The 22856-nt window shown below is 57.6% G+C and overlaps 9 protein-coding genes across 9 annotated transcripts; 4 read left to right on the top strand and 5 right to left on the bottom strand.

The window, feature by feature from the left end:
• Positions 1-79: 79 nt before the first annotated feature.
• On the bottom strand, positions 80-1399 carry EX895_002329 (uncharacterized protein; the record flags this gene model as incomplete). Its single annotated transcript, XM_029882928.1, has 2 exons — positions 80-1274; positions 1377-1399. The coding sequence occupies 2 exons, from the start codon at positions 1397-1399 to the stop codon at positions 80-82; spliced, it is 1218 nt and encodes a 405-aa protein (XP_029740683.1).
• Positions 1400-2381: 982 nt separating this feature from the next.
• EX895_002328 (uncharacterized protein) lies at positions 2382-5471 on the top strand (the record flags this gene model as incomplete). The annotated part of the gene is made up of 1 exon (XM_029882927.1): positions 2382-5471. The coding sequence occupies one exon, from the start codon at positions 2382-2384 to the stop codon at positions 5469-5471; it is 3090 nt and encodes a 1029-aa protein (XP_029740682.1).
• Positions 5472-5821: 350 nt separating this feature from the next.
• Positions 5822-7651, top strand: EX895_002327 (uncharacterized protein; the record flags this gene model as incomplete). Its single annotated transcript, XM_029882926.1, has 1 exon — positions 5822-7651. The coding sequence occupies one exon, from the start codon at positions 5822-5824 to the stop codon at positions 7649-7651; it is 1830 nt and encodes a 609-aa protein (XP_029740681.1).
• Positions 7652-7881: 230 nt separating this feature from the next.
• On the bottom strand, positions 7882-9609 carry EX895_002326 (uncharacterized protein; the record flags this gene model as incomplete). Its single annotated transcript, XM_029882925.1, has 1 exon — positions 7882-9609. The coding sequence occupies one exon, from the start codon at positions 9607-9609 to the stop codon at positions 7882-7884; it is 1728 nt and encodes a 575-aa protein (XP_029740680.1).
• Positions 9610-10067: 458 nt separating this feature from the next.
• Positions 10068-11288, bottom strand: EX895_002325 (uncharacterized protein; the record flags this gene model as incomplete). Its single annotated transcript, XM_029882924.1, has 1 exon — positions 10068-11288. The coding sequence occupies one exon, from the start codon at positions 11286-11288 to the stop codon at positions 10068-10070; it is 1221 nt and encodes a 406-aa protein (XP_029740679.1).
• A 329-nt stretch (positions 11289-11617) lies between these two features.
• On the top strand, positions 11618-12259 carry EX895_002324 (uncharacterized protein; the record flags this gene model as incomplete). The annotated part of the gene is made up of 1 exon (XM_029882923.1): positions 11618-12259. The coding sequence occupies one exon, from the start codon at positions 11618-11620 to the stop codon at positions 12257-12259; it is 642 nt and encodes a 213-aa protein (XP_029740678.1).
• A 128-nt stretch (positions 12260-12387) lies between these two features.
• EX895_002323 (uncharacterized protein) lies at positions 12388-17169 on the bottom strand (the record flags this gene model as incomplete). Its single annotated transcript, XM_029882922.1, has 1 exon — positions 12388-17169. One exon carries the CDS (start codon positions 17167-17169, stop codon positions 12388-12390), a length of 4782 nt encoding a protein of 1593 aa, XP_029740677.1.
• An 878-nt stretch (positions 17170-18047) lies between these two features.
• On the top strand, positions 18048-19985 carry EX895_002322 (uncharacterized protein; the record flags this gene model as incomplete). The annotated part of the gene is made up of 1 exon (XM_029882921.1): positions 18048-19985. One exon carries the CDS (start codon positions 18048-18050, stop codon positions 19983-19985), a length of 1938 nt encoding a protein of 645 aa, XP_029740676.1.
• Positions 19986-20173: 188 nt separating this feature from the next.
• Positions 20174-21439, bottom strand: EX895_002321 (uncharacterized protein; the record flags this gene model as incomplete). Its single annotated transcript, XM_029882920.1, has 1 exon — positions 20174-21439. The coding sequence occupies one exon, from the start codon at positions 21437-21439 to the stop codon at positions 20174-20176; it is 1266 nt and encodes a 421-aa protein (XP_029740675.1).
• Between the last annotated feature and the right edge of the window lie 1417 nt (positions 21440-22856).

Below are 22856 nucleotides of genomic sequence, written 5' to 3'. Positions count from 1 at the left end.
AGCAATCATGACGGTGCTTTGCTCAAAACATATCTCATTTCGAGTTTAATTTGCGTGTGTGCATACTGTATGGAAGCTATTACAACCCAAACAGCTTGACGGCGTTCTGGCCAAACACCCCCAACTTGGCCGCCTGCGACCAAGCAGGTACATCGCTGATGGCCTCGAGGTTCTCGGTAACTGACCTCCACGTTTCGGTCTGGTCGTCTGTGATGACAGTCCCATCCTGCTTGGTAGGCGGGAAGAACGGATGGTCGGTGCCAAACATCATCCTCTGCACGCCCACCTCTACCGAGTCGCCACCGTTCTTTGCCACAGGAGCAGCAGCGGTGCCGGACCTGTAACGTTCAGCACGGCCGATGATGTTAGCGACGGCCTCGAGTTCTTCGGGGCCATAGGCGACGGCGTCGTAGTAGAGCTTGCCGAGGTAGTAGCGCGGGTCGTGCTGGAGACGATTGCAGACGTGCGGGTCGTGAGCAACGCAGCTGGCCAGGCGCGAGGAGAGGATGGGGAGCGCGCCTCCAGAGTGCGCGACGAGCAGGCGGAGGTTCGGGTGGCGGTCGAAGACGCCTGCGAGGATGAGACGCGTGGTGGCAGCTGCGGTCTCGAATGGGAAGCCAAGAGCGAGCGGCAGCACGTGTCCGTTGTCCTGCGAGCCCCACAGACCGGACGGTTGTGAAGCGTCGGCACCAACGCCGTAATGTGGGTGCAGGAACAGGACCAGCCCGAGCTCGGCTGCTTTCGCCCAGACGGGCTCCAGCTCCGGATCGTCCAGGCCCTTGCCCAGCCCGCGCGAGCCCAGGATAGCACCACACAAGCTCGGCGAGGCGGCGATCGACTCTAGACTGCTGACCACCTCCTTCGGATCCACGCCTTGCGCCAACGGCATGATGCCAAACGCCTTCATCCTTCTCGCCGCCTCCACCTCGGATGCACCCTTGCCGCTGGCAAAGAGCTCCGTAGCATCGGAACAGTACTGCTCCAGATCGGCATTGCACTCGTGAGCCGAGGTGACGGCTTGCGGAGCGTCCAAGAAGTCGAGCCACGGGTTGGCCAGCGAGACGATGCTAATGTCGATCGCATGACGGTTCATGAACGAGACCTTGTTGCGCACATCCCAGTACTGCGGGCCCACGGTGCGTCCGCCGGAGACTTCCTGTGGGAGGATAGCGAGCTTTTCGGTGCCGTCGGGCGAATTGGTGTGGATGCGTGGGTTGACGGTGCGAGAGCGCAGCAGCGACACCAGGCGCTTGGTGTAGATATGCGTGTGACAGCTGTCGACCAGATGGATGATCCGATTGAAAGGGGGAGCGGGAACGATCAGTCGCAGTTCGCCAATGCTGTCCTGCAGACATGCCAGACCTGACGATACTCACTCTACGAGAATCCTCTTACTCATCTTGCTTGTGCGCTGCAATCGTCCTTTTTGAGGATGGTAGTGGGCTGTCAAGACAAGACGACGAGGCGAGGCGAGGCGATTGGTGTAGGATGTCCGAGACAGACAGATTGATGCTGTTGAAGTGTGCCAGCCACGGCCTCGAGAAGAAAGTCAAGTCGAAGAGCCGAATCAATGACTTCACACCAGCTTCCGAGCAGCCGAGAAAGTGTGGTGTGTGTGTTCCAGATAAGACAGCAACACATCCGTGTCACAACGTCAGCTATTATAATGGCAATCTCCAGCGCCTTCTCCATCCAAGGGCAAGATGGCCGAGTGGTCTAAGGCGTAGCATTAAGGATGTGTTCCTGCATTAAGAAAGAGGATATTCTGAACATTCAGAAAGCACCTGCTATCTTCGGGCGTGGGTTCGAATCCCACTCTTGTCACCATTCTTTTTTTCCCCTCTTTTTTCTTTTTGTACTGTACTGTGCTGTATGCCAACAATTGGTGCTTTGTGCTTGGCGCTTGAGAAGGTGTTGTATCGGTGTCTCCGTCGTTGTATCTGTCGGGTCGGCAATGCATGCATCTAGGAAGGACACGGAAGCAGAGTGCCGAGGGAATTTGGTGAGGGGAAAAGAAATGTCGACCTCGGCATGAGAACTCGACAGTCGAAAGTGAAAGTGGACAGCGAAGAAATGTCAGCAATGGCTGAACGTCGGGCGGGCGGGCTTGTGCGTGTGTATGTCGTGTGTTCCTGTGTGCTCGTTCTGCGCGAGCTTACATCGTCGAGATGAGAAATGCGCAATGGAAGTGCCAATTGAATTTCGCCGCGACTGCCGACTGTGATGCGCTCAGGCCGACTTGAGAAGAAACGCTCTCGCCTGTCGCAAAAGCCACGAACACCACCGGCTTCGATAACGACCACCACCACCACCACCACCATCGCCGTTTTCACTGCTGTTGCATCGCACAGATAGCTTGTGTCCACGCGGTCGTCCACACGATGCCCTCCAAACGCAAGGGCAACACGCCAAAGAAGCCAGCAGCAGCTGCTGCTCCTGCTGTAGCTGCTCCCGCTTCCAACGGTGCTACCCTTCCACCCACCACCTCCAGCAATGGGAGATCTCTGACCGCTGACCAGGCCTCTGTCGCCGCGCAGTATCGTCAGTACGCCGACACCAAACGCGCTCGTCAGATCGACCCGAAGAAGTACACCCGCACTCCCAAGTCTGGTCTCCTCGTCCTCGCCATCCTCGGCCTCTTTTCGCTCTTCGGCTCCGTCGTGCTCTACCTCCACTACAAGCTTCCTACGCCGCGTGGCCCAACCACCGTCATTGCTTCTGGCGTCACTCCTGCCGATGCGGCTGCCTACCACCCTCCCATTCCCGGTGTCGTCCCCACCAACAAGGTCGGCGAGTCCCACAAATTCCACGAGCACTTCTCCGAAGCCAACGCTGTGGGTGTCATGCACCACCTCTCCGTCGATGTCGGATACCGCATTGTGGGCACAAAGGAGCATCTCGAGGCCGAAAACTGGCTCTATGACGTGCTGCGTCGCTACGAGGGCTATCACGACACAGGCACTCCCCAATCCCCCGGACGCACTCAGGTCGAGGTGTACAGGCAGATCGGCGACGGTGCCCATCGCTTCGATTTCATGTCTAGCGTCGTCTGGAAGCGATACTACTCCATGTCTAATCTTGTTGTGCGCATCTCAGACGGCACCGATGAGAGCAAGGAGAACAGCCTTTTGCTCAATGCCCACCTCGACAGCACCCTGCCCAGTCCCGGTGGTGCTGACGACGGTGTTGGTGTCGCCATCCTCTTGGAAGCTTTGCGTGCCCTGACTTTGCCCAACACAGGCCGCAAGCTGTACAATTCGGTGGTCCTTCTCTTCAACGACGGTGAGGAGTCGCTTCAGGACGCTAGCCATCTCTACATCACGCAGCACAACCAGACCAATGCCGGCGTCAAGGCCGTCGTCAACCTCGAAGCATGCGGCACCAGCGGTCCCGAGCTTTTGTTTCAAGCGACGAGTGCAGAGATGATCCAAGCCTACTCGCAAGTCCCCCATCCCTTTGGTACCGTGCTCGCCAACGACGTCTTCTCCACCGGCCTCATCTTGAGCGATACTGATTTTCGCCAGTTTGTCGAGTACGGCAACGACCTCACTGGTCTCGACATGGCTCTGGTCGGCAACTCGTACTTCTACCACACACGCAAGGACATCCCGCTCTACCTCGAGCCCGGTGCGACTCAACACTTTGGTGAAAACACGCTGGCCATCATCGAACACCTTTGTCTCAAGAACGACAGCCGCACGTTGCTGCGTACTATCGAACCCTACCAAACGCGCCACACGCTTCCCGTCTACTTTTCCATTGCCGGCCGCTACTTTGTGCTCATCCAGAACAAGGCGTTCAAGAGCATCGTCATGGGTCTGTCCGCGTTCATGAACTTCCAGCTTTCATCGGTCGTCCGCTCCGAGGCAGCTGTGGGAGCGCTCAGTCTCACCATGATCAGCTCTGTTTCGGCGCTGGTCTCCATCGTGGGTGCTGCATTGGGCGCCAACATTGTGGCACTCATCATGACGCGAGTGCTCGGCAAGGGCATGTCGTGGTATTCGCACGAGTTTTTCCCTATTCTGTTGTATGGTCCGCCCGCTATTGCAGGTGTGTTGATCGTGCAGCTGCTCACGTCCAAGCTGGTCAAGCCGTACCAGCGACCGTATCTGGAGCGCACCAGTTTGTCTGGACTGGGCATCTTTTTCAATCTCAGTCTGCTCGGCCTCAACGCCTTCGGCATCGGAAGTGCATACCTGATGGCGCTGGCTTCGCTGACGTTTACGATCGCGACGACGCTCAACGACTTTGTGCTCATCGGGATCACGCAGATCGAGGACAAGCTCGTCGCACCGGATAATCGAGTTTCGGCGTGGGTCTACCCTCTGATGACGGTGATCCCCGGCATTGTCGGTGTCGAGGGCATGGCGAGTTTCCTGGACCTCTTCGTACCGCTCACGGGCAGGATGGGTGAGATCTCGCCCGCGGACCACATCATTGCCAGCATCGTTGCAGCGCTCGCGTTCCTCAGTTTCCCCTTCGCCATTCCGCTCGCGCATCGCTTCACGTCCGAAAACCTCAAGCGCACCATTCTCGCTCTGATCGGGATCACGGCGGCTGTCATGGCCGTCTTCGCCAGTCCTGGATGGCAGCCTTTCGACGCAGCCCATCCCAAACGACTGTTCGTGCATCAGGTGGAGAACATTACGTCGAACGAATGGTTTATGAACGTCGGCTCTGCGGACCCTGCACCCGGGTTCAAGGCGCTGGCCAACGAGCTGCAGTCGGAATTCGGCATCCCCACGCAGGCCCACGCGGCGCTGATGGAGATGAACGACTACAACCCAGACTTTGACATTTTGTACCCCGTCTCGGCCTTCCTCACGCCGTACAAGTTCCAGCTACCCGCTCCACCAGCTTCGACGGCGTTCAGTACCAAATACGCCGCCCCTGCGCCCGAGGCGAATCATTTCACGGTGAAAGCCACCAACGAGGTGATCGATCTCGAAGCGGGCACGCGCAGCTTGACGCTCGAGATGAACCACCCGGGCGTCATCTGGGCTGTGGTGGCGTTCGACGCCGAGATTCTGAGCTGGAACCTGCCCAGTGCGCCCCCGGAGGGATTCCAGCGTCACCACCTCAAGAGCGTCGCGCGCCACGGCATCTACACCTGGTCCGTCGACCTCGTCCTCCGTCTGCCCGACGACGCCCTCCCAGCCGCCAAAGCCCGCAGTACCGGCACCGGCATTGTGTCCAAGCTCAAGAAGTCGGCAGGAGCATCGAGTTCGGGCCGACTCGTCAAGGTCGATCCGGCTGCTGGCGAGGAAAAGGTCGAGAGAGATGCTTCGAGACTGTGGATCGATGCTTCGGGTCTGGTGGCTGACGAGATGTTCCCGCAGCACAAGGGCGTTGCAGCCAACGATCGTCCTGCGATGAACACGTTTACGAAGATGGATGCATTTATGCAGGACAAGCATCCCGAGATCGACGTCATGATGCTCACGGTTGTTGCGGGCGTCTTTGAGGCTTAGATTTCTCCTTCCTGCCTCTTTCTGTCTAAGTTGCTTCGAGGCTACATGTTGTCAATAGAACGTTTGCGAAGACGTACTGTCTGTCGTGTGCTCGCCAATGTTTGGGTGCGTCATCATTCGTGATCACACTGATGGACATAGTTTGGAGGTGACGACGGCTAGGACGTGTGTTCTCACCGCGTCGGTCCGCCTCTAAGAACCCTGAAATTGAGCACTAAAAATCCAGTAACGACGCCAATAATTTTTTTTTGCTCCACACGCCAACTTTTTTCTTCTTTACTTCTTGTTCGACTCTGTCCTTCTTCCATCACCATTAACACCACCGCTCCACTGGTACACCGCCCGAGAAGATGGTGCACAAAGATCCGGAAGGCTACGTCTCAGACTCTGGCTCCGCCTCCTCCGTTGACGACGACCACGACTTCGGCGACTGGCGCTCGGACGGTAGCAACCCTGCCGCTGCCACCCTCGCCCTCTTCACCGATGCAGCTTCGGGCGAGCGCAAATCCTTCTCCTCCCCCATTGAGGCGCTGAACTACGCCAAGACACACGACAAGTGCGATCTCGCTGCACTGGTTGCAAGATTTCAGCTGGATACGCTGCAGGTCATTCGGCTGATCAACCATGTTCGACGCAACAACCTCACGCCAGAACAGGTTAACGGCATCACGGCGGATAGTGCGGTGCTGTCGGACGATGACGAGTTGAAGCCCGTGCCAGGGTTTGAGGATGATGGGCTGCTGCAGGTGGACTTTGACCTGCTTGCGACGGATGTTGGCGTGCCAGATGCCGAGTCGAGCGACAGGCAGCGCATTCGGGAGCTGGAGGAGCAGCTTGCTACAGCACGTGCGGCGTTCGACGAACTGCGCACCATGCACGCTTCCACGCTCGGGCTCTCCTCTACTGACCTCACAGAGTCCTCGGGTGAACAACTTTCGCTCGACCAGCGCAGCCAGCTCGCGTCGGCCTCCCTGTCCCACTCAGCAGCCCGCACGCGACGTGGAGCGAACGATGCCGAAGACGACGTGTTGTACTTCGACTCGTACTCGACCAACTCGATCCACCAGACCATGATCACCGACTCGGCGCGCACGCTCTCCTACGCCCAGTTCCTACTCCACCCCGCGAACGCACACCTCATCCGCGGCAAGACAGTCATGGACGTCGGGTGCGGCACGGGCATCCTCTCCCTCTTCGCCGCGCGCGCGGGCGCCAAGCAGGTGATCGCCATCGACGCTTCGGCCATCGTCGAGCGCGCCAAACAGAACGTCGAGGCCAACGGGTTCGGGCATATCGTCAAAGTGCACCGCGGCAAGTTGGAGGATCTGGCCGACGAGTTGAAGCAGTACGAGGGCAAGGTGGATATGCTTGTGAGCGAGTGGATGGGCTACTTCTTGCTCTACGAGAACATGCTGCCGTCGGTGCTGGTTGCGCGCGATCGATACCTCCACCCGACCACGGGCGTGCTGGCGCCGAACCGCATGACGATGCACTTGGCCGCGTTCGAGAGTCCCGCGCTGCTGCAGACCAAGCTCAAGTTCTGGGACGACGTGCACGGGTTCAACATGGCCAGCATGACCACGGGCCTGCTGGACGAGGCATTTGTAGACGTCCTCGACCCAAACGAGGTCGTCTCCGATTCGTTCATCTTTGCGGACCTGGACCTGCCCAGCCTGCCTGCGAAACAGCCGGAGCCGTCGAGCGACTTTACGCTAACCATCCAGAAGGACGCCAGCGAGGTGCACGGCTTCATCTCGTGGTTCGACACGTTCTTCTTCCCGTCGGCGCGTGTCCCCGCCGGCGCCTCTTCGGCGTGCCCGGCATTCAACCTGCAACCTACCGACGTCCACGGCCTGGACCTGCGCGCCAACCAGACCACCGCCACGCCCGAGTCCGCCACGCTACCCGAGCGCGGGGGAGAGGGTGAGCTGGTCGCCTTCTCCACCTCGCCCTACAGCAAAGAGACGCACTGGCAGCAGACGCTGTTCGTGCTCAAGACGCCCCTTGGCGCCGTCAAGAAGGGCGACACAATCAAGGGCAGGATCGTCGTGTTGCAGGACAGCAAGCATTCCAGACAGCTCGAGTGCGAGCTGCACTACCTCCACGTACCCGCAGATGCGCACAGCGACCGCAGGAAAAAGGTCGAGACCCAACTCGTGCAGGTGTACATGGTCCGCTAACTTCAAACTAGACTTAGGCCATCCAACCCCATCCAACAAATGCAGACCGCCCTTGTAATCAGTTCAGTCTCACAACTTTGAGCAAGCAGGGTGTGGCAACCCTCGTGTATGTGCGTGACATGCGTGATTTGTGTGTTGAGTGCAAAAACCAAAAGCTCGAATTTCATCCTGAGATCGCAATGTAACTTACAACCGCTCGCACAGCAGAGCAGCGGTGCAGGGGTGCGCAATCAGAGCTCCAACTTTGCCGACGACCCAAGGCCATGCTTCCACACATGCTGGACACTCAACCGGACGGTCCTCTCGATATCGCGCACCGTCTCCCACCCGTGCTGCTTGACCACATAGTACAGCTTGACCACATTCGACCTGAGCGGATCCGGCTGGCCGTCCATGGAGAACCACCAGACGATCTCGAACGTGATGACCGCCACAATACCCATGAACGCGGCCATGCCGAGCAGCATGATGAAGAAGAATTTCATCATCTCGTCGCGATCGCGCTTTTCGGCCGCCTTGCGTTCTTCCTCGGTCATCAGGTCGCGCGGATCAAGCGCAGACCGCTGCGCTGCCGCGAGTGCAGACTGGCCATCTGCCGCATCGGGATCCCTGCCCTCCGCTTTGGCGTGCGACAGAATAATGGCGCGGGTGCGTCGGCCCTCGGACCAGCTGCGGATCGCCGCCGCACGCACATCCGCCTCCTTCCCCTCGGCAGCAGCAGCGATGAACGACGGATAGTACGTCTCGCACCACTGTTCGATCCTCGCCAGCTCCACGGACCAGCGGATAAAGTTGGGATCCGCGGGACTGAGACGCTTGTGGATCTTCCTCGAATATGTCAAGAAAGTATAGGCGACATCGCGCGGGTTGACGGCTTTGAGGATCAGTTGCACCGCGACACCCTTTCGGATCTTGACGTTCTTCTTGAAAACGTCCGGGTTGTTGAACATGAGTTCGAGCGTCGCGATGGCCATGACCTGCGGGATGGCGCAAAAGTTGAAGACCGACTGCTCCTTGAGTAGCGCGAGGTAGTCGAGGGCGTGGGTAGCGTGAGACATGGCATCGAGCAGCATCGAGGAGAGCACGTACATGCTGCGTTGACCCAGCTCGTTGTCTGCCGGCTTGAACTTGTTCGACCCGGGAGCGGTCTCGATAATGCCAGAAGCAACTTCGGGCTGCGAGCCAAACTTGGCGTGGTCATCACCCCAGCACTCCTTGGGCCAAAAGTATCGGCCCTCTTCGCAATCCTCGGCATAGTCCCTGATGATGTTGGTCTTTTGCAAGAAAAGACCCATGTGGTTCGACAGCTCGAGCTGATGTCCCAACCACGGACGCTCCACCTTGCTCTCGCTAAACAGCCTGGACAGACCTTCGCCGACCAGACCAGCGACAAAGTGGCAGTACAAGTCGAAGTGCTTCCAGGTGCTGACGCTGAGCGGCTGCTTGGCACTGAGCTCGATGTAGCTCGCCATGCCTGCGCCCATCTTGGCGGTGATGTCCGAGATGACGGTCTTGTAACCCTGGTCGAGCAGCTGAAACTCTGCAATGACTTTGTCAAACTCGACGAGCAGCTGGCGGTCCTTCTCGTCGGGACCACTGTCCTTGAAATTCCAGCCGGGTTGTTCGAGGTACTTGTAGAAGTCGACCAGAAGCGGGATCTTGCGTTCGGCGGGAATGGTCATGTCGTCTTCTACGGTATCCAACGCTCGAAGGACCAAATAGAACAAGCAGATGACACGGGAGAGCTCGCCTTTGAGCTCTTTGATAACAGCGGCAAACGAACGGGAAGTGAGATCAAGTAAGCCCCAGCAGTCGCGCATGCGTTCACGGTTCCAACCGGAAGCGTCCGGGTTGGCTTTGATGTCGTTGAGCGGGTCGCGCCAGAGCTTGTATCCGATCATGGCACGAAGCTCGGTTGGATGGGTAATACCCAAAAGGAGGTACGAGAGTACACCCATGATGCGCGGGGCTTTCTTTCACCGAAGAGACGAGGGATCGGAGGGAAAAGGTGGTAGGCAGAAATGATGGTGCGGAAGAGAAAGAGGAAGAGAGAGAGCAAGAAGGCTGCTTCCGCTGGTGTGTTGGTAGAGGCGAATTGCTGTGTGTATCTTTCTTCGCTGTTTCTCGCTAGAAGACTTGGGATTTTCGGACAGAGGAACAGCACCAGAGAAGAGCAAGTCATGAGACGGCGTGGGGTTTGGTGTCAAAATGCCAATTTGGCCGGTCGGTGCGTTCTTGCGCTCGCGTGTCGCCTGATTTCCATGCCCGCGCAATGACAGTCTGCTCAGGCTCACTCGAAAATCAGGCGAGATGAGAACGTCGTCGCGCCGCAACTGTTTCCAGTCCCATCCATCGGGAGCCCGATTTCGGTTCGGGTTCGCCCAACACTTGACTTTGAATCAACCTGCCATTCTGCTTACAACGACCGAGTCAGATGCTTTCCTATCCACTCCTTGGCCGTCAGAGTGCAATTGTACGCTGCATCCAATCGGTTCAATCCAAACTCGATGCTGTCGCCCAATTCATCACCTGATTTGACCGCTTTCGATCCAGACTGATGCAACGATAGCGACGCAAGTCCCAAGTACGTATGCAGCAGGTCAGGATGTTCATCGGGAATCTTGGCGATGCCACCCACCTTGCTCTGGGCCGACAAGACGTAACCCGCATCGGCTTGTGCATCGATCAACTGGTGGCTGCCGAGCAGCGAGAGCGCTGCACCGTTCCAGAAGGAATAGCAGACGTCCGGTGGTAGCTTTTCCGGTCGCCCTTGAAAGCCGCCGGTGAGCTCTGGTGTTTCTTCTTCGTCGTCTTCTGAGTTGGACCCGGATGCCTCTTGTGTTGCCTGTGCTGTTGTTGTTGCGGTGTGTTCGCTTTGGGAGGGCGCTACTTGCCGATGCGCCAACCATGCCAGGGCTTTGTCTCGTCTCTCCCATCGCAACGATTCGTCTTCGGCAGCAAGAAGACTCAAAGCGGCGATGCAGCAGTACGTCATCCCTGAATGGGCTTCGTGCACCTTGCTTGCTCCAAATCCACCGTCGTACCTTTGACATCCCTCCAGATACTGCCTCGCTTTCCGCTTGTCGATCCCCTTCCATTCACCCAGCATCGAGCAGATTGTAATCGCGCAGTACGTGAACCTTGGATCGCGATCCACAACCCCACCTGCCGCCCCTTGTTCCTCTGCTGCAAACCCGCCCTCTCCTCCTTTATCCTGAAGTGCACCCACAAATTGCAACAGTGCTTTGCGGTCGAGTCGACTGAAGTCGTCTTGCAGCACAGCGAGTATGAGCAGTGCTGCGTACGTCATTGCTACATTTGCCCCATCTCCCATCTGCGTTTGCGAGGGTGAGGAGGGAGAGGGGGATGTGGAGCTGGGCGAGCCTCGAAATCCGCCCGTTGGGCACTGCTGGTCATACACCCATTCGATGAGCTCCGCTTTCTCCCCGGATGGAATCTTCTCGAGGGCACCAAGCAGGTCGAGTCCTGAAATGGCAAAGTAGCCTAGCGTCATGCGTTGGTCGTCGGCCGAAGTGTACGGTTGAGGGAGCAGACGTAGACACCGTAGTAGGAACGAGATGTGTTTTTTGAAGTCGAAGCGGGATGCCAGATCCGCCTCGTTCGGCGTGGTTGACATTCTTTCCCAACACTTGAGGATGTCCGGTCGATGGACCGGAATTGACCAGATTTGAGAAGAAGGTGGAATGAGCGAGACAAAAAGACCAACACGGCGGAAAGTGACACAAAGAGACAGAACGGCACGCCTCCACTGCCGAGCCAAACGTTATGTCTCGGAAATCGGGAGTCGCGTTCCTCCGGCTGAACGGCCCATTTTTTGAGAAGAAAGCAACAGAAGAAGCCTGCTCGTCCTTGTCCTCCTCTGCCTTCCAACCCTCGCTTCCCGAAGACATCTGCAACGCTCGCTCGACACATCAGTGCACCGTCTTCCTTTCCTTTCACACAGTCATGTCTCGACCTGTACCACCACGCTGGTTCGCTCCCTCCTCCATCCCCCCGATTCTCCTCCTTACTGTCGTAACGTCGTTCGCCTTCAACCACGCCCTCATCACCACCCAGCGCAAACAGGACCTGCGAGACCACCGCATACGCACCGCTCTACTCCAAGATACCATCGACTACAACACACGCTTGCTCCTACACCTCGCTCCTCCATCACCCAAGTCGTCCTTGTTCAGCTCTGCCTCCCGCAAGCAGGTAGCGAAAGAAGTAGGGCACGAGCAAGAGTGGATCGCGGACGAGCGCGAGGCGCTGCTCAGACGGTGGAAAGCGCTCGGTTTGGATCCCATGCCCTTCCTCTCATCTTCCTCCGCAGCTCCTGCCACGACGACACAAGAGGAGTTGACGACGCAACCAAGAAAGGTCGGCCCAAGCGACGTCACCTGGTCCGAAATTTTCTTGGGCAACAAAGAAACCCGTTCCACTCTGAAGCAGAGATGGCAAAAAGTCACCGCAGGCATCAAAGACTCTTTCGGCCAGCTCAGTCTGTCGTCAAACAAGCCATCACAAGATCAGTCCAAGGACGAGGAAGACGAGGAGCTGCAGCAACTGTCTCAACTCTGGTCCGAGTTCTCCAAGCAGTCTTCTTAGCATCTCGTTTCTCTCGCACATGCAATGTGACCCATATACCCCGTTCCAATCATACTGCCACATATCCACACAAAGCTGAAGACTGAAGTTGGTGTTTCGCTTCAATTGCTTCATCGCTAGCATAAACCTCACGAAGCACGCAAAGCAATCGCTCGCTGAGCCACCGTCGAAGCTTGAACGCCGCTGTCCACAGCCAACGACGTGGCAAACAATGCCTGACTTCGATCCTCGTTCAAATAGACGCTGATTCTCACTTCCCCCTGCCCCGCAGTCTCGCCCTTCCTTCCCTCTACCTGTTCATCCCAAACCAACGCCGTCAAACCCAGATTTGTCACGCCACCGTCGTTGAGCTTGATCTTCTTGCCTTCCGCGTCCCAATTGGCGCCCTGAAGCTTCAACCCGCGAATAGCAAACTTGCCCGCCTCCAATCCGGCTTTCGGATCATTGATGAGCAATCTCAGCGACAGATTCTCGAGCGATACCTTGGACGCATGCGCCACGCTCTGCCTCGTCGCAGTCAGGTACGCTCCTGGTGAGAAGAGCAGGCCCAGGATTACCTCGACCATGTCGTACCCTCCGCCGGCGCCTGCAGCCGCTCCGAATTCGCTCGATTCTCGCGTGATGCGCTCCAACTGGTCCAGCCGCGCTCGCAGATCGACGATCCATGCCGCCAGCGTCATCGACTTGGGCACTGCGTACCGACGCCACGACTGTGGGATCACGGCTTTCGGCAGGTCGGTGAGCAACGCTCGGTTGTGGTTCGTCTGCCGCGAATTGCCATCGCAGACTGCAACTACTTCGAGCAGATCCTTGCGCACGGTGGCAAGCAGCGAAGAGCCGGTGCGGTATTCTCGTGCCCAGAAGCGATACAGCGGATCTTGAACAGACCCGGTTTCGCTGCCAAAGGACGGCACGCTGGTGGGCAGCAGAGAGAGCCATTGCAGCGCATTGGCACGCAAAGCCTTCATCCAACCGGGCTGCACCGAGGCCGAACTCGACGCTGCTGGTTGTGAAGTCACCTGTTGCGGGCCTCCAGCGCCGTTGCCGTTGCCGTCGCCACTGCCACTGCCACTTCGATCGTGGCCAACAGTCTCGTCGTCATCGTCGTCCGCTAGCTGTTTCATCTTGACCAACTTGTTGAGCAGCGCCGTACCCTGTGCTGCAGCAATCACCTTTTCAGCACTAGGCGGCAGCGCCAGCCACTGCGGTGGCTGCTGCTCCGGAAGCGCCTGCACCCAGCTAATGAACGTCTCCATCTTGGTTCCCTCCGGAGCCACGAGTGGGTCTTTCTCGTCTTTGACGAGCTGGAAATCAACATCGTACGCCTTTGCGCAAAACAGCTCATCGACAAACGAGTCGAGCAACGTCTGATCGGGCGCATTGTCAATCTTGCCACCGTATACGCTCTGCTTGAGAAGCGATCGGATTGCGTCCCACGGCAGCTGCTGCGGATCCACGTTGGCTCTCCCCTTGGCGACCTGCACAACCCACCCTTCGATGATGTCGAGTGCGGCTTCGGCGTCCGAGTCGTTGAATTCGAACGACTTGGACCAGCCCAGCGGCGTGTAGCGCAGTCGCTCCGTGAGCGTAGCGTGGAAGAAAGCCAGCAAAAAGTACAGCCTGGGCGTTTCAGCGGGTCCGCGCTGCAGTCGACCAGGTGCGATGCTCTTGAGGCTGTCGAGCATGCTGGCACGGATGCCCGGCGGCGGCTCGTTCATGAGGATGCGCGAGGCGCGCAAAAAGTTGACCGGAATCGAAGGTGAAGTCTCGCAGGTGAGGAAGAGGCGGAAGTTGCGGTTGGGGTTAAGACCGTGCATCTTCTTTTCGAGTTGCGATAGCCAGCTGGGTGCGAGGTGGACATTCTTCAGCAGCACCCAGTTGCCTGTGCGTGCCGCTGACGTGATGGCATGGTCCGCCAGCGCGAAACCTTCCTGCGAGCCCATGGCAACAGGTGTGCATCGCGCGCCAACGAGCTTGACCAGATGGTCGACTCTGTAGCTGGCGTCGTAGCCGGGCACGGAGCAGAGCGCGATAGGCGTGCTGGCATCTACCTCCTCGGCGACAATTTGGCCCAACTCGTACCCGGGGTCACCGAGCACGTCCTGCCCGAAGATGCGCGAAGTGAAGGCAGCCATGGCCTGGACGATGCGGTCAGGTCGCAAGCACTTGACGACGAGCATTTTGCGCACTTGATCTGTCAAGCCGTCCACATGCTCGTCCTGAGACCAGAACACGGGCACTGTTGTTTCGGGGCTGTTGGAGCTGAGGAAGGCGAGCCATTTGCTCGGGTTGGATTCCATATGCTCTTCGAACGTGCGGAAGAAGGCGAGGCGTTTGAACACTTGCACGCGGGCAAGCTGCTCCTCATCGAGCATGGCCTCGACTTCACCGTCTCCTCGACGCTGTGTCGCATTGCTGCCCTGTGCGGCTCCTCCCTCGGATCCGCTCGCAGCCGCAGCCGCAGCTATCACATTACCTCCTTCGAGCAAGAACTCGTACTCGTCGCTGTCGAGCGTCTCAGCGTGGCCCTGCTCGCGTGCTTTGATCTGAGCGAGGAGCATGGCAAGCATGACGTGGTCGTGGTGCGCGAGCGCCTTGCTTGTCCTGTGAAAGACAACGAGAAACAGGTCGCGCATGAGAATGTCGAGCCTCTGCTTTGGGTCGGTGACGCCGTCGAGATGCGGGTTACGACGCAGGACATAGTCGAATATATCGAGGAAGAAGCGGAGCGAAAATTGGTAGAAGTGCGAGATAAGGTGCAGTTGGTCGAGCACGAAGAAGACGGAGCTGCACGCCTTTGCGAGCGGGACGTATTCGGCAGTAACTTGGTCGACCTCGTGCATGATGGCGTCGGTCTCTTCCACCTTGGATGTCACCTCGGCGGCTTCCTTTTTGAGCGTCTCGAGCGTGTCGATGACCTTGTCGTCGTCCAGGATGTTGCCCTCTGACTCGTTGAGTGCGGTGAGAAGCGAACGTTCAAGATGCCTGAGTCGCAGCCGGAACTCGCCCTGAAGCTTCATAAGATCGGTGCGCTTGCGATCGGTGTCGGGGCGTTCGACTTTGAGCACTTGATCGAGGGACTGACTCTGCAAGCTGCTGCGTGTCATGGTGAAGTTGACGAAGGTGACGCGACTGCAAATGTCTGGCGAAAACTCGACCGAGGGGTCACGGGTGGTAAGGAACATGTTGAACGAGGGCGAAAAGTCGATATCCTGGCTGCCGAGGCGGATTAGGACACGACCGCCGGTCCGACGAAGCTCCTTGTTGAGGACGGGATTCAGGATGGGATCGAGATACTCGACGTCTTGAATGAGGAGCGGGTTGCCGAAGCGCAGCGAACTCTCGAGAGCCTTGAGGAAGGCCTCGTCGAGGAAGCTGGTAACGGTGAGCTTCTGCACCTTGTATTCGTTGAGCAGAAACTCGACAGCCTGGCCTGAGGGGTCGATGATGAGCGGATAGCGGTTCCAACGCTTTAGCATGATGGCGTTTTCGGTACAGAGCGTATCGGCTGGGAGCGATTTGGCCTGCCATTCGAGACGCTCGTCTGCGGTGGAGAGATAGTCGGCAAAGGAGAGCTCTGGCTTGAACTTGATCTCGGCTTGACGAAGGTGGTCAGACCAGTACTGCCACATGGACTCGCGATACTGCTGATCAAAGTAGCCGGCGTAGGCGAGCATGGAGGCCGAGAGGAGGGCGTCGCCAATGATGGTACTCATCTGGTCGTCAAAGGTGCGGCTTCCCGTCTCCCAACGCTGCTTTTCAGACGAGAGGCTGTCGAGGAGCTGCATGGAGCGAGAGACGCGGTTCTGGACGCGCTCCATCTCGGATTTGATCGCCTGTGTTTCGCTGATGAGCGCAGCATACTCGTCCTTGTAGGTAGCGATGCTGTTTTCGAGCTCTGCAATCATATCGACAATCTCGCTGGCTTGAAGTTTGGTGTCTTCTGCTTGCTGTTCGAGCGACTGGACCTCGTCGCGAAGCGGGCCGACCTTGTCAAGGATCTCGGAGAAGCGGACCTGAGCAATGACCCATTTGGCAAGGGGACCGCACGCCTTACTGGCACGATTGATGGTCTCGAAGTTGTACTCGGGTTTGGAGAGGTAGTCGCGGATCATCTTTTCGCGGATCTGGCGAGTCATTTGACGATCCGTGTCGAAATTGACGATGGATGCGATGAAATCGTCTCTGCGTATGATCGCCTGGACGGTCTTCCACGATTCGATCTTGTGACCGAGGATGATGCATACTGACTCCATGGCATTCTTGACTGGCAATGGAGGATTGCCCATCGAACGGACTTCGGTGAGGTGCTGCTTTTTAATGTTGCTGACGCTAGCCTGAGCGTCTTGAACGGCAGGTTCTGCATCCGCAAGATCTGCCATGACTACTTGTCGACGTTGACCAATCTGTTCCTCCTGGTTGGCTAGGGCGGCTTGAATCTGGATGGAGGCGGCGCGCTTCTGTTCTGCCTCTTGCTGGTCCTTGACCATGCTCTGAAGTTTGTTGTTGGCCTGTGCATTCTTTGCTTCGAGTTGAGTGCGTTTGACGGCGAGGCTTTTCTGGAGCTCCTCGACTTGGTCTACAGTAGACCGGAGCTTATCGAGACCGACGAGCAAGAAGCGCTGCTGGTCCTCGAGTTCGTCGCGTTTCTGGTTGGAGACCTGGACATAGTACTCGATGAAGCTGAGAAAGTGGCGAGGCGATTGATGGAATCTGCGACCTTGACGTCGACGCAGTCTTTCAGCGAAAGTATAAACGGAGAAGTGGATGAAGACGAGCGCCTCTACGACCAGTTGACGATTAGCACCAAGGTCGAGCGTGTTGGTGAGCTCGGCAGCGACGGTGCGGCAGGCATCGGGCGACCAATCGCCTGGTGCCTTTCTAGCGCCATCGACGTGGACGGCGTCCATGATGGACGTGTGCAGTAGCATTCGCCCAAACCGAGAGGGCGGTGAAGACAACGAGGGCTGATGAGAGGGAGTACGGTAATGATGGTCAAGAGGAGGAGGAGGAGGAGGAGCGCACGCGTGTGCTGTATGCCGAAAGTGTTGGTCTGTTCACTTAGCATTTTTCCAGCCAGCTCAGCGCAGTGAAAGCGAGAGAACAGAGAGACGCGCGCTTTTCTGTCGACCAGGTGTTGGACTCAGCCTATGGAACATTGTTTTGTTAGGCCGTCGAATACAGTATTACGGCTGGTCTTCAAACCCTCAAAAAATAGCTCTTGGATATCAGACGTAACATACAAGTTCAAATGCCGTCACGTGTGATTTGAAAAGGTCTGCTTCCAGATTTCTTCTCAAACAGAAGCAGCAGCTCGGCATTGCTCCAGAAGGAAAGCTGCAGCAGTGCCGTTCGATTGCTTTTGCCAAATCTAAAGTCAAAACCATAGCCAAAGCCAAAGCCCAGCCTGACAACGAATTCCTGCACCTTTGCTTGGCTTCTTCCACTTCCATTTCGGCCTCCTTCTCAACCACATCTTTGGCTCCTCAGCTTTCTTCCTTTTCGATACGGCCCCACTTTCTTTGCCGTTCCTCTGCACGCTCTCGGTTCTTTGCTTTCGGAATCTTGGAACGCTTCGACGAGCTGTTACTCTCGGACTCACACAGTCCCCTTTCTTGATTCGGAAAGCTTTCTGCGCAACACACACTGTTGCAGGCTCCTCAATTGGCATCTTCATCTCGCGGATCAATCCGATTGCAACATTGCAGCCTCCGAGACTGAAGCGAACCGTATACACGAACACACAGACGTCACGCATTCGCTTGCAGTGTCGATGCCCTTAGCCCCCATGTCCGAGCCATCAGCTGTCCCCGTCCCCGCTGGTGAGGCTGCCACCCAGTGGGCCTACCGTGCCCAAAAGTCCATCGGCCTCAACACCGGCTCACCCTCCTACACCTCGGTCAATGGCTTTGACCAGGTTCAAGGCGCCACTCGTGTCTTCCAATACAGTCCCGACGGCTCCACCTTTGCCGCTGCGATGGACGATTTCACTCGCCTCGTAGACACCCGTGCTGCCTCTAGCTCTTCCGTCAAACGCGATCTTCCCGTTCCTAAGGTCGTCGACCTCCAGTTCTCGCCTAAAGGCGGTTTCCTCAGCACATGGGAGCGCCCCTCTAAGCTCGAAGACGGCTCCAATGCTCGCAACCTCAAGATCTGGGATACCGAGACGGGAGAGACGGTTGCTGCATTCGAACGCAAGTCGCAAGAAGGCTGCTTCTTCCAGTTCACTGCCAACGAGCAGTACTGCGTAAGGCAGGTCTCTACCGAGCTTCAGATCTACGAGGCTCGTCACATTGCCGACAAGGGTGTCATCGGCAGACTCCGTCTCGAGGGCATCACCAGCTTCGAAGTCGGTCCAGGCGACAAGCCCAGCATCGCCGTCTTCTGTGGAGAGAAGAAGGGCGCACCTGCTTCAGTCCGTGTCTACTCGCTCGCCTCGCTCATCCCTTCCCCCGACACAGCGCCCGCGCCGGTCTCGCAAAAGACGTTTTTCAAGGCCGACAAGATCCAGATCAAGTGGAACCAGGCTGGTTCTGCGTTGCTGTTCATGACCTCGACCGACCACGACAAGACGGGCAAGTCGTATTACGGCGAGACCAACCTGTACCTCATGTCGGTGCGAGGCGATTTCGATTGCCGTGTCGCGCTCGACAAGGAAGGCCCCATCCACGACTTTGAGTGGAACCCCAACTCAAAGGAGTTCATCGTCATCTACGGCTACATGCCAGCCAAGGCCGTGCTCTTCAGCCATCGCGTCAACGTCATCGCCGAGCTCGGCACACAACCACGCAATTTCGTCGCCTTCAACCCGCAGGGCCGTCTGTTTTGCGTCGCTGGCTTCGGCAACTTGTCTGGCACCGTCGACATTTGGGATCGCGAAAACCTGTCCAAGGGCAAAATATTCTCCATGGATGCCAGCAACAGCTCTGTCTGCCAGTGGTCGCCTGATGGACACTTCTTGCTCACCGCCACGCTCAGCCCGCGCCTGCGTGTAGAGAACGGCGTCAAGATCTGGCATTGCACCGGCGAGCTTGTCCATGTCGATATGATCGACGAGCTCTACCAGGCTGGCTGGCGCCCTGGTTCCAACGCCGGGCTCGCTGCTTTCCCTGTGCAGATCCCCACGGCTCCTGCGCCCTCGGCCGCCGCCGCCTCGTACCTGGCGACAAGAGCAGCGACCAAGCGACCGACTGGCACGTACCGTCCCCCTGGCGCGAGAGGCCAGGGCACGCCGGACATCTACAAGCGCATCGACGAAGGTGGCTCGGGCGCCTCTACGCCTGACCTGTCTCGCTCCGGATCGCAGCAGAACGGCACCTACCAAGCACCTGGATCGGGCAACCGCAAACGCGCAATCCCCGGCGCGCCCGGTTCCACTCCACGCAACAGCAACGCGAACAACAACCAGAAGGATGGCAAGAAGAAGGGTGGCAAGCAGCAGCAGCAGCAGCAGAACGGCAAGAACGGTGCTGCCAACGCGGCTGCTCCGGCTGCGGTGGTCGTGGTCGAGGAGCCTGCTGCTCCCGGGGTGTCCGGTGCTGCCGAGGTGGGCGGCAGTGCGGGTGCGGCAAACCTGGAGAAGAAGGTGCGCAACCTTAACAAGAAGTTGAAGGCTATCGAGGAGCTCAAGCTGCGTCAGGCGGGTGGCGAGAAGCTCGAAGCCATGCAGTTGGCCAAGATTGCGGCGGAGGACGAGGTTCGTAGGGAGCTGTCGACGCTCGAATAGACGAGGTGAGGAAGATAATCCGGAAGAGGTGATGTGGTTGTATTCTTTACTCTCTCAGGAGGTAAATTGACATATGCACGCTTTCAGAGCGGAGGATGTGCACTTCTCTCACATTCTATCTGGCATGCGGTGTGTGGAAATCTATTCGAAAGGCTTTTGAGATGACAGAACAAGTGGAAACAGGGGATTTACTCTCCATCGAGGGGGTAAGTGGGCTTGGTGTCGTTGACCTGGATGCCGCCTCGTCGCTGGAGGTGGTTGTCCGGGTAGGCGTTGTGCCAACCCCCCTCGGTGGTGGGCACGGCGAGCCAGAGCCTGTACAGGTGTCTCCTCGGCGCAGGCGGCGCCGGGTCCTTGTACTCGGTCCTCGCATGCAGCACATGCACGTCGCTGACAAACTGGATATCGCCCACATCCAAGACCATGTGCAGACTCAGCAGCTTGGCCGTGTCTTCGAGCACCTGCATGGCCTCCTTCTGCTGTTCCGAGAGTGCTGGGATGAGGCCTGCGTCGACGTGGCGCTGGATCGATTTGAGGTAGTACGGGTCGTACGTGAGGATGAGGCGGTTGGGTGGTTGACCTTTGCGGAGGTGGACGATGGGGCGCGTTACCCAGCCGTTCTGGTGGCCGACGTTGGTCGAGACTTCGCCCTTGCGGTCAAAGTGCCAGATGTTGCTGGCGAGCAGCTTGGCGACATCAGGGCGGTTTGCTTGCAGGTGGTTCCACACGGCATGCGAAGAAACGATGTCCGACTCGCCACCTTCGACCGCCTTGTGCAGGCACAGCAGCCCGACGATCCCACCCGAAGAGTCCGTGTGGAAGAACTGGCGCGCATTGGTACGGTAGATGCGAACCTTGTCGATCGCCGTCGGGTCCTCGCCGAGGTCCTTGACATGGCCCAGAATGTGACCGTAGCGGTTCTGCGAGACGACGTTGCCGAGGTACGAGCCGAGACCCAGGTAGGCGATGGCGGACAGACGGTTGCCCCATCGCTTGGTGGGCAAGCCTTTGAAGAGGTAGAAGCCGTGTCCCTCGATCAGGCGCTTGCGCAGCGTGGTGAGCGTAGCAACCAAGTCGGAAGGCAAGGGGAAAGTGGACCGCTCGATCTCGCCGAGCTCTCGGCCTGACTCGAGCCACAGCTGTGCGGCCGACTCGAGCTGAGAGACCTCGTGCTGCGTGAACGTGTGCACCCACTTGGCGGCGTTTTCGGCACCGGCGTACGAGGCGGCATCCCAAACAGTGGGGCCCGTGATCTCCTTTGGCAGCTCGTCGTACGGTGTGAGCAGAGAAGCGTCGGCATCGTGCTGGCCCGAAGTAAGCTCCTGGATCGACGACTTGAGCGAACGCTGCGCCTCGATCTGGGAGGCGGAGAAGCCACCGGACCCGCCGTCACCGTCGCCGGAGGCGTTATTGGTGAAGTGGGAGTTGGTGTTGGGCTGAAGAGTGGACAACATGTTTGACAGCAATGATCCGGATGGGGGGAATGGTGGAGGGACATTGACAGGAAACCCGCAAGATCAGGCCGGGGTTTATATAGCGTCCCACACAGACAGAGACGAAGAACCTCGTCTTGCTCGAGTCAAGAAGATCGAAGCACGCAACAATACATTGACAGCCACATGGCCATCGCTGGTTTGTCACCTTTCACACCAGCAGCCGACATCTCTCCCAGTCATGCCTTAGACGTCACAGGAACAGAGTGGGCACGGTACAGCAGCACCTGCCGACAGAAATTTCATGATTGCAGAATGAGAGGCTACTCGACGGCTATACACAAGTATAAGATTTGAGAGCGATTTGCTTTGCTACTTTCTGAACAGGATTGCACCACGAGCGAGGTTTGGAGACTCTCTGGCGCCCGCCCGAAGCCCACGCCAGATGAGTGGAAGGCCGTGCTGGTTTGTGCGAGACAAAGGCCGGCCTGCTGAGGGTGGAGCAAGAGCCGAGATGGATGGCGTGCTTGTGAACACAAAAAGGCGCTTTTGGACGTCTTCCACCGCATCTTTGCAGCTGCAGCGCTGCCGTTTTCGCAATCGCCTCTTGTCTCGCGTGCTTTCCTTCTTATGACTAAGCCTGACGACGCAGCAAACTTTAGTTTTTTTCGATGCCTTGTTAATTCGAGATGCTCTGACATCACAACATCTCTGCACGGAAAGCTGTCAAGATAAGCGCTCGTGCGCATAGAATCGCGCTGAGTTTCAAGTCGAGTCTTTCGATCCTCCTGACACTCAGATGGATCCTGAGCGTCGAGAAGACGATCTCATGCTCGGCCCTTTACGCTGAGAAGCTCGGGCGTCAAATACAGAGCAAGAAGCGCTTCTATCAGGCGAGCGATGGCGGTCAGACGGCTCCTCTCTACACACGATTGAACAGAAAGATTAGCCTGCACCTCGCTTAGCAAACCGCTTCGGCTTCTTATCTTCCTTGTATTCTCTCATCGGACGCGCCACCTCCTACATGTTCAGACGGGATAGACAGTGTACCACGTCGTGTGCTTCTCTGCTGAGCTTGAAAACAAACTTATCTTTCTTTCGGATGCTCGGTTGAAGCGAGGGTGGTGACAGAAAGCGTGAGTCTGCGGAGATCAATTAAGGCTTGGCTTTGAACCTTCTCGTTTTCGAACCTGATCGCTGTTTCGGTGCAGCCCTGTCCTGAAAACTCCTTGAATATAGCCGAGCACCGAGGTGACAGGTGGTAGCTTGCTATCTTGCCACACAAGCAATTCACCGGTCCCAGAAGCGCTCTCCTTCTCAGCCTGTGTTATGCGTGGGGGCTTATCTATGTCTCTCGCAATTACTTTGACTCGTAGGCGATGCTCGAGTATCATGTGGTGCAGTGGGGCAACAAAGGCCTGCATAAGCCATGTGGCGC

Source organism: Sporisorium graminicola, chromosome SGRAM_14 (genome assembly GCF_005498985.1).
Source record: "Sporisorium graminicola strain CBS 10092 chromosome SGRAM_14, whole genome shotgun sequence".
Classification (NCBI taxonomy): domain Eukaryota; kingdom Fungi; phylum Basidiomycota; class Ustilaginomycetes; order Ustilaginales; family Ustilaginaceae; genus Sporisorium; species Sporisorium graminicola.
This window is presented reverse-complemented; position numbering and strand designations above follow the sequence as displayed.